Source organism: Glycine soja, chromosome 11, assembly GCF_004193775.1.
Source record: "Glycine soja cultivar W05 chromosome 11, ASM419377v2, whole genome shotgun sequence".
Taxonomy (NCBI): Eukaryota; Viridiplantae; Streptophyta; class Magnoliopsida; order Fabales; family Fabaceae; genus Glycine; species Glycine soja.
The window spans coordinates 51,345,905-51,359,065 of record NC_041012.1 but is presented as its reverse complement, the minus strand read 5'-3'; the positions used below and the strand labels follow the sequence as shown (position 1 = coordinate 51,359,065).

The 13,161-nt window shown below is 33.8% G+C and overlaps 2 protein-coding genes across 6 annotated transcripts; both read right to left on the bottom strand.

Annotated features, from left to right (window-relative positions):
• Nucleotides 1-1,436: 1,436 nt before the first annotated feature.
• Nucleotides 1,437-4,673, bottom strand: LOC114376105 (peroxisomal membrane protein 13-like). The gene is made up of 5 exons (XM_028334027.1): nt 4,533-4,673; nt 3,668-3,901; nt 3,240-3,553; nt 2,530-2,622; nt 1,437-2,105 (listed from the first exon to the last, which is right to left on the bottom strand). The coding sequence occupies exons 1-5, from the start codon at nt 4,555-4,557 to the stop codon at nt 1,866-1,868; spliced, it is 906 nt and encodes a 301-aa protein (XP_028189828.1). The 5' UTR covers nt 4,558-4,673; the 3' UTR covers nt 1,437-1,865.
• A 1,162-nt stretch (nt 4,674-5,835) lies between these two features.
• On the bottom strand, nt 5,836-13,161 carry LOC114375804 (protein NLP8-like). Of its 5 annotated transcripts, none has more exons than XM_028333666.1 (6): nt 12,429-13,161; nt 10,795-11,889; nt 9,671-9,715; nt 8,754-9,488; nt 7,939-8,062; nt 5,836-7,382 (listed from the first exon to the last, which is right to left on the bottom strand). In XM_028333666.1, exons 2-6 carry the CDS (start codon nt 11,752-11,754, stop codon nt 6,340-6,342), a joined length of 2,907 nt encoding a protein of 968 aa, XP_028189467.1. In that variant the 5' UTR covers nt 11,755-11,889; nt 12,429-13,161; the 3' UTR covers nt 5,836-6,339. The 5 variants fall into 5 exon arrangements, with proteins under 5 accessions (XP_028189467.1, XP_028189469.1, XP_028189470.1 ...); XM_028333668.1 differs by having other exon boundaries at nt 12,532-13,161; XM_028333669.1 differs by having other exon boundaries at nt 12,590-13,161.

Sequence of the window (13,161 nt, the reverse complement as noted above, 5' to 3'; positions counted from 1 at the left end):
TTGTATGTTATAAATTATATGAATTTTTGTAGGTTTTATTTATTTCATAAAAGAATTTAACATTGAATTAGTATAATATAACATGGCTTAGATGACCTTTGGTCCCAATAAAATAGGGAAATTTTTAATGTGGTTCTTTAAATATTTTTATTTTTATTTTAGTTCTTTAATTATTTTTTATGTTTTAGTTTCTACTCTCAAGTAATTATCAAAGAGTCTATCATTTTTTTAAACTGTGTTTTTAATCTAACACTTGTGTTCAAAAAAATACTTACATATTATATTTATCTCATCTTAAAGAAATAGATTAAGACTCAAATTTATAATTTATTATATATAAAATTGTATCTTGTTTCACTCCACCAAATAGATTTTGTTGAAATATAATAAAGCATGATAGCAAGAACTTATCCCACTCTTTAAATTTTTAACAATAAAATTTCTTGTTGCCTCAAATGTCTTACAAATATTTTCAAGTCACTCTCCTCTTAAATACGAGCAATTTATATTTTAAATTTATTTATTTAAATTAGTGGCACTTGTTTCACTTGCTTTTTTAACATTTCTATTAAATATCTTTCTTTCACATTTTAAATGTTTTTATCTAAAATAAAAATTACTTATACATAATACTGCATAATACTGCAGACAAGATACTTATTAATCAAATCTTGTTGAAAATTAAAGTACACGTAAGTACATTTTTCTATTAAACATAAATATACTCTCTGGCACTTTTTCTAACACATTTTTTTATTAATTAAAATGTATTAAAAATAAAAAAAAATGAATAAGATTCATTAATACTCATTAATATAAAATAAAGTCTACACATTTTTTTAACTTTAATAAATTTCTGCAAATAAAAAAAGTATGTATTATTATTTTTATATAATTTCTAATAAATTTTAATTAAATAAAAAAAAATATGCATTAGAAAGTAGGTTAAATATATTAACTTTATTTTTTTTCCAAGACCCAAATTATAAATGGTGTTCATTTCTTATTATAAGACACAATTCATAATATCTCTTGTATTAGTTATTTTTAGATTAAAATATCTCTAATTAAAAAAAGATAAATCATACTAACAAACATTTAGAAGAGGATAAAAAAATATTAATGACAATGATAATTTTTAATATATATATATATATATAAATTTAAGATTAATTAATCACTTTCTTTAAACATGATAATTTAATTAATTGAATCTTATAAATTGGGACCTAGTAATGTCGTAAGCATTTCCCGACCTATAAAGTGCCCAAAGTGGCTTTTCGCTTTTGGAGGATAGAGCCTATGGGTATCAGTATGGGCTAGCGCTATGAAAGAATTCAATTTCAACAATAATAAAATAATGGATTAAATTCAACAAAAAATTATTTAAAAAATCAAAATTATGCATTATCTATGATATTGGAATTAAACTGCAATTAAACCTAAAACTTAACGCAGAATTCATACTATAATCATACCGATGTTTGGCAGAACCATGCGTAAAGCAAACTCGAGGAATATTCACCCTACGATTACACGAAAAAAAACGCAATTAAATGGCCCCCGAAAATCTTAATGCAGGTATGCCCTATGGACAAAATAATACATGTAAGGAGAAAATAGCAGCTTCCTGCAGATTCAAAGAAAATGTTTACAAGGTATAATGCAGGGATGGTATCTTATTTAAGATCCCCTTTCTAGTAAAATCAAGAGCCAACGCAAGCAAAGAGAAAATAGCAAACTGAATTTTAAACCCAGGATACACATGACTTCTGCAGTTTCAGTATCTTCATGATGAATGCAGCTGTTTTTTTCTTCTTTTCAATGTATTTGGACAAACTCTTTTAGCAGAACAACATACTGTATCATTGATTTGCGTCATTTCCCCAAACGTTGTCCCAAGAACCACTAGGAGCAGCCTTTGGTGCCTCGATGTAGTTTACATTTCCGGAAGGATTGTGTGGTCCAGGTCCAGGTCCAGGTCCAGGCAACGGTTGTCCATTTGGACCTGGCGGGTGAACCTTCTTGGACTTTGTTTTAATCCCAAGCAACCGCAACACAAATCTAGCTAGCTCTCCATACAACATTCCAGAGCGGTCAAACAGCTGCAATAGAGATCAAGTACTCATCTAAATTAAACTGCGATCATAAGATGATAAAATGCAAGTGATTATTATATTACAGAATGGGTTCCCAGATTTGGCACTGTGCATTGTGCAGAGAAAACAAAGAAAATAGAATACCTAACTGGCTAACTGCTATATTAAAATAAATATCACACAAGGTAGAGTGCATTCTGGAGGAACAACACATCCATGAATCAGTGTGTGCTTAGACTAGATTGTTTGGTTACTTCTATAAATTATGAGTCTTTAGAAAAGCTGGTAGAAATCCAAAACATGTAAACAGAACATATATGGTTTCATTTTTCACTAGAATTTCAATCTTCCAACAGCTATAGAAGCTGGGTATACAATTAGCAAATAGACAAAATTACAAAAAATGGAAAGAGAATGATGAATACAAAACCTGGAGAAGTGCAGTCATGAACAAATGGAAAGCCTGTGTGTTCTGGTCTATGAGTATTGATATTCGACCAAAAAAGTTAACCACACCTTGCATCTGTCAATAGCGGGAAATAAGTTCAACAAATGCAAAGAAAAGTTTTGAATAACCTATAACATGAAATCATATCAAAAGAACCCAAAATAAAAGATAAGAGTAAACAGAGTACACAAAATTGTACCTAAATATAACATTCCTATGCTGCTTTAATAAACCGGAACTTTAAATACTAGAAGTTCCATTATAGACCAATAATTCCCAACCACAAAGATTGGCAAAATATTTGGAATAGCTTATTTTTTAGAAGCTCTCAGAAAGTTGTTAAAAATAAGCAAACATTTCTTCAAAATAAACTAAATTAAACACTCTAGAATTATACCTGATATCATAGTGTATTGTCTCACATGGCTCATAAGCACTCCTAACTAATACCATGATTGAAACGAGATTCAGATTCTTCTTGCATAATAACATGCAATGAAAAAATGAACTGCTTTGATCTAGAACCAACAAACCATCACAAATATGAAGTTGCCAGTGGTAAAGAATTATATATGACTTAACAAACAATCTAATCTAGTAAACCAAAACAGGAGAAACAAGTCCATTGTTCATGTTCATCAACCATCCTCCTATGGAAGAAAAACTAAATTCACCACAGTATCATGACTCACCACACGTAGGGCAGAAATCCAAAATCCAGGTGGGGATGGAGGGGCACCATACGGATTGTTGGGGTCTTGTTCTCCATAAGGACCACCACCCATGCCATAACCACCCATTGGACCCCCTAAGCCACTGTTATACATTCCACCCCCGTACATCCCGGATGACCCATACATGCCACCATATCCTCCCCTGTACATACTGTTACCATACATCCCCCCACCATAAGATGATCCATACATTCCTCCTCCTAGTCCACCATAAGAAGATCCATACATTCCAGATCCATACCCAGAATTATAATTCATTGTAGACCCATATCCTGCATATGATAATAAAAATACAAGATTCATTAAATTATGCAAACAAGGGAATAACCAAACAGAAAGGAAAGTTTACAACATATCGCATTTTTCAAAAAAGATGAAGAAATCACCTCCATAGGTGCTGTTTCCATAATTCTGCTCCCATGGCCTTGTGGGAACAGGCCTCCCAAGAGTATTCCTGTTGACAGCTGCACTCCTATCAGAACTAGAAACAATTTCCCCAGGTTTTGCAGTCCCTGAAGCCTCAACTACATCACTTGTGTTGCCAGCTGACGGGGGTTTGAAAGGCGCTGGACCCGAAGAGGAACCTGCTTGTTCCCAAGGTTTTGGTGGAGGACTATTCGCTGTAACACAAATTTATGCGCACAGCTAAAACATTAGTAAATTTTCAGATATTAAAGATTAACTTATGCAGATTCTTGTGTCATATACTTCAAGCTATGGCTTGGAAGGCCATGATTTATCAGTATCAAGTAAAATAAATAAATAAGAGACTAAAGTTCACAATTTCACACCGAATAGAAGAACTTCGTTGAAAGTATGTGCACAGGTGAAGTTAGGCTGTTTCAGACAATTAAAAATACAAAAAAAAAAAAAAATCAAAACTAACAAGTTCAGAAAATAAATTAGAATATAATTCAAGCAAGATTCCACCAGAAACCAAACTCGTTTTCAGAATATTCAGATTATACATGCATCAATTCATATATAAAAAAGGAGGGTAGACAGAAAAAAGAAACAGATATATAATACATGAACGATGTTGATGACAAACAGATATAGATCAACGGAACGAGCAGGAGAAATCGATTGTTAATTATATGGAATGCCTAGGATTTTAGGGTTTTGATGTGTTAAAGAGCAACGAAACGCAATCCCTAAAGGAAAAAAAAAATAGCGGTGAAAAATATGTGTTATAATCTATTCTGTGGCATAGCGAATTGAATGAGGAAAATGAAAATAATGTGAAGAAACCTTGGGGTTGTGTCTTAGGCTCCATGGGAATTGTGGAGAAACACCATATAGTCTATGGTATGTCTCAGGCTTAGGCTTATGCGATTGTGGTGGCTTTGGCAGCACCTTCGTCTTATAATTTCTATATTCTAAAGTGGGCCCAATGCCTTGAGGTGTGTATAATGTAAACCACCTCGCAATCTCATCCAAATTCCAATCAAACATTTATTTATTTATTTATTTATTTTGTTCCTAAATTCATCAATAAATAATTGTACATTATATATCTTCTAATAACAATTTTTCTATAATCAATTCAAATTTCACCTTGAAAGCTGGTAGCACATAGTTGTTTTCACTTTTCTACATCAATTTTAGGGGTTAGAATTGATTCTGGTTGATTTTTTTATTTTTTTTAATATGTCTAGTTGTAGGAAGATGAAAGAGGAAGGAAATTTTAAATTATGTTGTTGCGCTTTTGGTTTTCCAAGAATCTTATCATGTCAATGACATATGTAAGTTATATCATCTATTGTTTCATTAGTTTATGTCACCTCAAACAAATATCTAAAAGATCAAAATTGCACCAATACGATACTTAGAGAACGACTTAGCTCAAAATTACATTACTTTCTATCCTATTTTAAAAGTTTTACTATTCTTTTGTTAAGAAATTAATATATGTTATGCTTTATTCCATTTTAATATAAATAAGTTATTTCAGGTTTTCTCGACAAAAAAAAAAAGGTATTTAAGGTTAGTTTTTTTTCCTCTTCCTGTGACTTTTTTAAATATCGACAAATAGTTTTGAATCGTTAACAAGAATTTTGGATTTTCACAAATGAAACAAGAAATATAATTTTGCATTATGTTTTGAAATTTACATTAAATTTTATTATAATTTATTTTTAAATCAAAATGTGATATCAAAATTTTGTGTCACAAATTGCTTCGTATTTTGTTTAATTACAATTTAACTAATTTTATAAAATCAGAGTTATTTAGGATAAAGTTTGTCCATACTTATTAAACACATTAAATTTTCGACAAATATAGCTTTGAAATAGAAATTTCAAGTATAAATCACTTTTCTATGAATTAAAATTCATGTTACAAAATTAAAATTAAAACAATTTAAAATCTATTTCCAAACTCGAATATTGGTAATCGGGTTACTGTTGACGAGCGTGTTGTATTGTAAGACCAATGATATGTTTTGACTGCGTGTCTGCAGCACTACACACCTTTGCCACGAAATTTCTTTACCCACATTCTTCTTTTTATTTGAAATCGAAAAAATAAACAATCACTCAAATTTACGGTATTGTTTTTGTATAATCATATTATGATGCTTTTAAGTTGTACCTTGTAAGTTGTAACTACAATAAAAGGTTGACCTTCCCTCAATCCACGCATGGCGTCGGAGAGAACTTTATAATCATATCTTAGATGTATTATCTCGTGGGAAATCTATCTATCTATCTGGGTACTATCTATCCATACAATTACAAACAGCATCACAGAACTGTTTACCTCAGTCCTGACTACAAATTTCTATGCTGCTGCTATGCATTCAATATATACAAAACTATGTATTTAACATGCAAGTACTCCCATATCTATCTTCCAAAAAGCTACTCAGAAATGAAAATTTGGCAATGCACAAAGTTTAGATAGAAACGAAGAAGCTTTGCAATTGGCATAGGCTATGCCTATGATTCAAACTCCTCCAGTTGCAGAGCCTTTGGAAGATTGTGAAAAATTAGCATCATCTTGTCAAAGCATGACTTGAATTTTCACAATGATGTTGTCCACCACATCCCATATGCTATGAGCTGCCTCCCAAGTAGCTATTGCTACTGCCAGAACTGCCTAAAACGGAAGGCATATCACGAACAAGAAACCTGACGCTACGTGTGCCAATATCATCCAATATTTCTATACACTCTTGCAAATCAGCATTATTCACCAACATCACCCATTCCTCTTCATCATCTAGATATTTGAGCTGGAATAACCCATTTTGTAGTTTGAATCTTGCCGCAACTTCTTCATATAGACTGAAACAACCTGCACATGGATCAAACGTGAAACGAATGGTGTCTTCTCTATAGGTAGCTTTGACAATTAGTTTCGACCTACTATCAACAATGGTTGATTTGACTTTGGACTGATCCTGGTTCTTAAAGCTCTGAGAACCTGATGAACTGCTATGCATCATTGAACCAGAGCCATTAGATGAGTCTATCAAGCTTGAGGAAGTAGGGTGGTTACGTTCAACAACTCCATCATCCCCATCTACACCAATGTCCATCTCATCACCAATCAAAGTTTTTGAACTCTGGCCAACAATATTGCGTTTAAATTTTTCTACACTCAAACCACCCTTGTTCAGAATTCGTTTATCATGTTCTTTTGCAAGAACAGAACCCAAACAAGCTTGTTCAGGACAATCCTGCACCTTGGTGCAAAGGCTTGCCGTCTGGCACGACCCATCATTGATTGCCATTGATTTTGAATCTTCACTGTAATTAACTGAAGAAACATTGGTTTTCTTCAATTTTCCCTCCAACTTAATTGAAAAATTCTCACCTTCACTACAAGGTGCTGGTCGTACTGAGAATGCATCTTGTGCAACAGGCACAGGGTCTTTTATAGTACTTTTATGTGCATCAATTTCCTGGATGATTGACCCTCCTGCCACAAATGCCCCCATAGATGGATCAAACTTCAACCCTCCTTCTACGCCCTGGACAGAGTCAAGCACCGTCTGTATCTTCTTCAATGATCGATTCACTTTATTAATCTTGCGGGATGGCCACCTTGGAATTCCATGTTGTCTGCATATCCTTTTCAGAGTCGTTGGGCAAACTGATCAAAGAAGAAACATTTGTCAAGAATAAACTTTTTCCAATTAACAAGAATTTCCTTTCAGAAATATTGAACATCTTTTTTGGACAATGAAATTGAATTCTTTATTTAAGATAGAACAGTTGGAGTAAATATTATCAAGTAAAATTGTTGCGAACAAGGATGTTATTGAATTGCACTTTGCTTTGAAGCTAGGATACTGCAACTACCACTTTGTAAACACCTCTCGTTTCATTCAATATAACACAATTGAGTGCTGCTTAAAATTCAAAGGCGCAACATGCAATCAGCACCATTTAAACAATTCCATCATAAAATACTTGGTGAAATGCATTCATTGTTTTCCATACTAAGTAATAAGTAGAGAAGAAAAATGAAATTCATAATAGCTTTCAGAAGGTATACAGCTCAAATGATGGTTAAGATTAACCAATATAACCAAAACAAGTGCAAATCTGATAAAATCTAACAACAGACATCTTAATCCAAACTCCAAAGTAAATAGGCCAGGTCAATGAATACACAGAAATTAGCATAAATAATGTTGGAGTCTAACCACCAATGTTTTTTGCGGCATCCTTCAGACTACCAGAAAAGTATTGTTGGAGGACACTCAAGCTAACATTCTTCTCTGATGTACTTCTATTTTTCTGGACCTGTCTTTTTGATCCATTTCTTTCCTACACAACAAGAAGATGTGTCTTTGGAAATATTAAAAACTGTTACACCACCAATAACTTACAAAGTTTATGCATAAACTATGCCAACTTTTTGCTCAATTAGCAGACACCTATATAACATAAATGAATAAAGTGTAATGGACATTCAGTATTTTTCTCCGCCTGTTCTACTCCATGACTCACAATCACTTGTATCAATAGTTTCCTCAGATAGAGCAGCAATTTGACATTTGATTCCACCATTATCACTATAATAATAAATTATTAACAGTCAATCTTCGTAGACATACATAATCATCAATTCCAGCAGAAAAATATTGGAGTAACATCCCTTGGCATTTTCTTTCAAACAAAAAGAAGAAATAACCATTGCAGCACTACATTCATTGGCGATGACAAAAAAAGAAGATAAGGAACTCTCACAAATCATAATCCAATGCTCAACAATGCAGTTCCTTTTAAGAATATCAATTCTTATTGTGTGGTTGCAGATTAGGAATGTCCTCTTGGTTAAGAATTACCAGAAATATATGAATATTAAGAACTTTAAAATTCTTATTATATACATTAGCTAGCCATTCATTTCAGGAGGAAAATTATTCACAAACTTAGACATTAACAAGAACATGCTATTACAAAGTTTGCAAGATAATAAAATTCATTTATTAGGGTCAAAGAATAGCATGTGTACCTGGTTAGGAGAAGACTCAATTTCATTGTCCCTTAGGTTAGTTGCCTTCTGGACAGAATCGCAGTCACCATTTATTAATGGTATTGCAGAGTTTCTACTTGATAAAGGAAAAAAACTGGGGGCATTTTTCTTTCCAAGCCCCACTGCTAAGCTTTCCATTCCTGATAATTCGGTTTCTGAAACTGTCCTCAAACTACTACAAATTCTCTGCATGGTACCTGAGAGGTTGTCTAATAAAAGTTGCTGCTCTGAACTACCTTTCATATTGACAGGCAGAAAGAATTCCAATATGTAATCATCATCATTAGTATAAGTACTCCTTAGCCTAATTGCAACTGCAGCATTCAAATTATACTTGCGTGCATGATGGACAAGTGGGTATTCACTAATATCATATGTCTTCACATCAGGATAGAAGAAAGGATGATTTGATTGAAGAGCTTTCCCAGCTATACCTTTCCCTTCCTCAAGACGATGTTCCATGCATGCACGGACAAATCCTCCCATTGCTCTATCAGTAATATAGCAAGCAGATTCTTCAAGGCACAGTATGTTTTTACCTCTAGAAGTTGAATGACCACCTTCAATTCGTATGCTTGAAGCTTCACCTCTTGAGCACTCAGTGAAACAACAGGGAATCCATGTCAGTCCCAGCGGTAACCTATGTGCATGACAGACAGATCGTAACACATCAACTATCTCAGTCAAAGTAGCCTTTTTGTTGTTTGAAAGACACTGCAGAAGAAAAAATAATATTGTAAGAAATGCAAAATCCAGATAAAACCACATCTCAACCAGGCCACCAAATTAATATTTGAAGATAGTTTACCTCTGCTTGCTTTTTTGTTGCCTATCTATTGAGGTGGGCCAGGTGGGGAAATATCAATAGGCAAAATAAATAAAATTTACGCAAATACCTGGGGAAGACATCGGAGAGGCTTGGCAGTCCTTAAATTTACAAGCTGCAGAAAACCATGATAAATACATTTATCATTACTACCTTCAACTGCAATATAATGTGCAAACTCATGCAACATAAAAAGAAAGGTTACATTTTGTAAGAAATTGAAGAGTTCATGCATAGGAAAAAGGTTACTTTTCTAAGTAAAAATAAGTAATTGAAGAGTGCATTCATAACTGAATTGACTGAGATGCATGATGGTCTTCGAAAGATCTTTGCAAAAGTTGAAGAGGTTTCTCAGTCAAAAGAATACAAGACACACTTTGAAATAACTCAAATACTCAAGTATGTGGTCTAATGAATATAGGATGCATTTTCACTTTACGGGACAACTATAGATTAGAAGTCTAGAATAATATAATATCAATGATTTTTATTTTGTTTTCTTCTCAATTTTATTTTATCGGTTAAAGTGGTTTGGGCTTATGCAAAGAAAACCATCAGAAGCACATTGGAATAAATTGTTAAGATGGATCTCATGGTGAATAATATCCTTGAGAATTTGGTCTTTAACTGAGCTCAATGGCATCTCAAGCTGGTAGGATAAGGCTTCTTTTGTTTTTGGCAATAATCCCTAATGTGAACATAGGAAATATGATTATACAATAAACATCCAAAGAAATTCCTCTGCCTGCCTAAGTGCTCCTTGACCATGGAGTGAGAATGTCAAATATACCACCAAGTATTGACCAATGAACACATAAGATACTTTATCGGCCAAAGTAGAAAATTCTTCATGATAATTTTTTATTAAGACATCCAAGTCTGGAATGTTGATGTGAGAATAATAAGTCACAGATAATGTAAGACATATTTATCAAACAAATTTCCAAATATATTAATTTTTTTGTGCCATGTTATCGAATAAATCTTAGCCTAAATTCCTTCAACCCTTCTTAAAACAAGGCAACCTACTTCCATATATATTTCTAAAAAAAGAGCAATAAATTGAGCGCAAGGCAACTTCTGAACTTTATAGTGAAGGCCACCAGGTCAAATACCATCAGACTCAACATGAGATGTAGTAAGACAGGCAAAAAGTGCAGAAAGGGAAGTAACACTGGAAAAATAAAAACATGCCTGTAGTGCACGACAAACAATTTCCAATTCTCTGTCAAAATCTGGCTTTTCATTTGTGGTGACAAGTTCCAGTACAGCACAGCATGGCAGTTCAGAATGCAGATCAAATATGGGAAATGCAATTGATCCACAAACCTTGTGATTAATTGCATGCTCGAACCTTAAGTACTCGCTCATGCTGTAATAACCAACATTTGAAGTCCACTCAGGGACTTTGGAGGTAAACACACGACCAGGAAGTCCTAGGGAACAACCAGATTTTCCTTCTGCAGAAAATGTAAATGTCCTGGACACTTCACGATACCCTGCAAGCATTTGATCTAGCAAATAAGGTTGCTCACTCGTGCTTAAGATGAATTGGTCACCATCCTTTATGGGTACCCAAACTTGTGCCAATATTCCCCCACCAGCTGATTCCTTAAAGAAGGACAAAGCCCTCAGCATTCTCTCATCAAGTGACAGGCCAGGTGGCCTAGACATCATATAATTGCCTGTATCAGAGTTATTAAGATGTTGAGAAGAGACATTAATTTTTAGCTTAGAATTCAAGTTGTTTGCTTCGTTTGTGTCGTTTAAGAAACCAAGTAGGGTGTCCATTTGCTGACAAACAACTTTCTCCCCATAAAGGGAAGAGTTTTCGGTATCATTGTTATTTCTGCCAACTCCTGACATACAGCATTGCCCACTGTTCAGTTGGACTGGATTGAACCCATCAGGCAATGGATATGATAATGGGGCAAATGATGGAAGCTCATTAGCCAAAATCTGATCCGTTATGGATGGGCTGTAGCACAACCCAGCATAAGTATCAAAGTTCATGAGCTCAGAAAAGCTATTGGGCATATCCTCTGATATTGAATTGCTCATTCTGCCATCTAATGATGCTGATCCCTCCAACTGAGCTCCAGAAGATTGCCAATCCCCAATTACTCTATCCTTTGGGGAAAAAGGGTATTCCATACTTAAGTTGGAGGTTGAAATTGATTGAAATTCAGCCAATGTTAGAGTTCCTCTGTGTAAAGATTTGCACAGACATTGCTTCCATATTCACTGCCATTGTTGAAGTCTAGAAGTTTGGGTGCTCAAATTCGCCACCTTTATCATCAAGCAAATTAACATCAGCAAAAAAGCCCAACAAGAATTTTCCAAAATCAATAATTAGCAAACCTAAAGTATCACAATAGCAAATTCTTGAAAATTGTTGATATTTGAGCACTGCACAAGCACATGCTCAAGCCAGATATTCAATCACAACTCAGCTAAAAAATATATTTTTTAAAAGAAGAAAAATAATAATTTCAACTCCTCAGGCAAAAAAAAAAAAAAATGCTGCATAAGTAAAGCATTGCTCACTTTAAACTTGCTCTTGCCTACACGGGGAAGTTTTCCAGAAAAACAAAATAGAAATCTAATATCATTATGCATATTTAGTATTTACTAATTACACCGAGCACTGCCGTTTTGTTGATTTAAAGTCCTTTACAATCTAGTTACATATTAAATATTAATCTAACACGCATCTTATGCATCTTTCTAAATCATTTTCAACCGTCTTCACCACTAGAAAAATTCCACCACCACACTTCAAATCTTGTCTTTGAAACTAGAGAGGATCCAAATCCATGAATAACAACCTATGGGTTGCCGTTCCCATAACTCAAAGCTATGCATCCAAATCCTCAAAAAAAGGAACAACTGAACTAGATATGGAGGAGAAAAGACATTTCAAAGATGTACCTTAAAAACAACAAACCATTAAAAAAAAAACTAAAAAGGAAATTAGGGTTCCCAAAACCTGAATGTTGGGAACCAGAGCTTGAAAGGAAGCACAGGGAAACAAGGGACAGAGAATTTGTGAAGCTCGTCAACGATTGGCAATAGTGAGAAATGGGGAAATGTTAAAAATAAAATAAAAGATAGGCAACAAAATTGGGAAAGAAGTTGGGGATTGGTAATAAATGAACATGAACCCTAGAAATAGATTTGCTGTGACAACCACCGACCTTAAAATCATTGAGCATGACGAAATCTGAGTCCATAGAATTCAACAAAACAGGGGCAGCTCAGCTATGAAGTGAACAACGCAGTGAATTAATTTTTTTTAAAAAAAAAAAAACACAGAACTGTTGTGTTGGTAATGGTTACAAGAAAAAAAAAAAAGAGACAGTATTGAATTGGTTGGACGGAAGTAACAGAGAGAAGAAGAGGTTGCTAAAAGAATGGAAAGATGGCTTTCATAGCCGTTTTCAGCCTTGTACAGCGTTCTTAACTATGCTAAACTCATCACTTTCGTTTGGATCGGAATTTTGTATTCCTATAAATAATAAACAATTTAAATATCTTGATTCCAATTGACTTTGCTTCAGG

Excerpts from the sequence above, each read along its gene's own strand:
- LOC114376105 (XM_028334027.1), bottom strand. The coding sequence starts at position 4,557 with ATGGAGCCTAAGACACAACCCCAAG. Across the intron at positions 3,554-3,667 it reads TGGAAACAGCACCTATGGAG|GATATGGGTCTACAATGAAT; the intron begins GTGATTTCTTCA and ends TATCATATGCAG. Across the intron at positions 2,623-3,239 it reads GGATTTCTGCCCTACGTGTG|ATGCAAGGTGTGGTTAACTT; the intron begins GTGAGTCATGAT and ends CGCTATTGACAG.
- LOC114375804 (XM_028333665.1), bottom strand. The coding sequence starts at position 11,754 with ATGGAATACCCTTTTTCCCCAAAGGATAGAGTAATTGGGGATTGGCAA. Across the intron at positions 8,063-8,753 it reads TTGAGTCTTCTCCTAACCAG|GAAAGAAATGGATCAAAAAG; the intron begins GTACACATGCTA and ends CTTGTTGTGTAG. Across the intron at positions 7,383-7,938 it reads TGCCGCAAAAAACATTGGTG|TTTGCCCAACGACTCTGAAA; the intron begins GTTAGACTCCAA and ends TTCTTTGATCAG.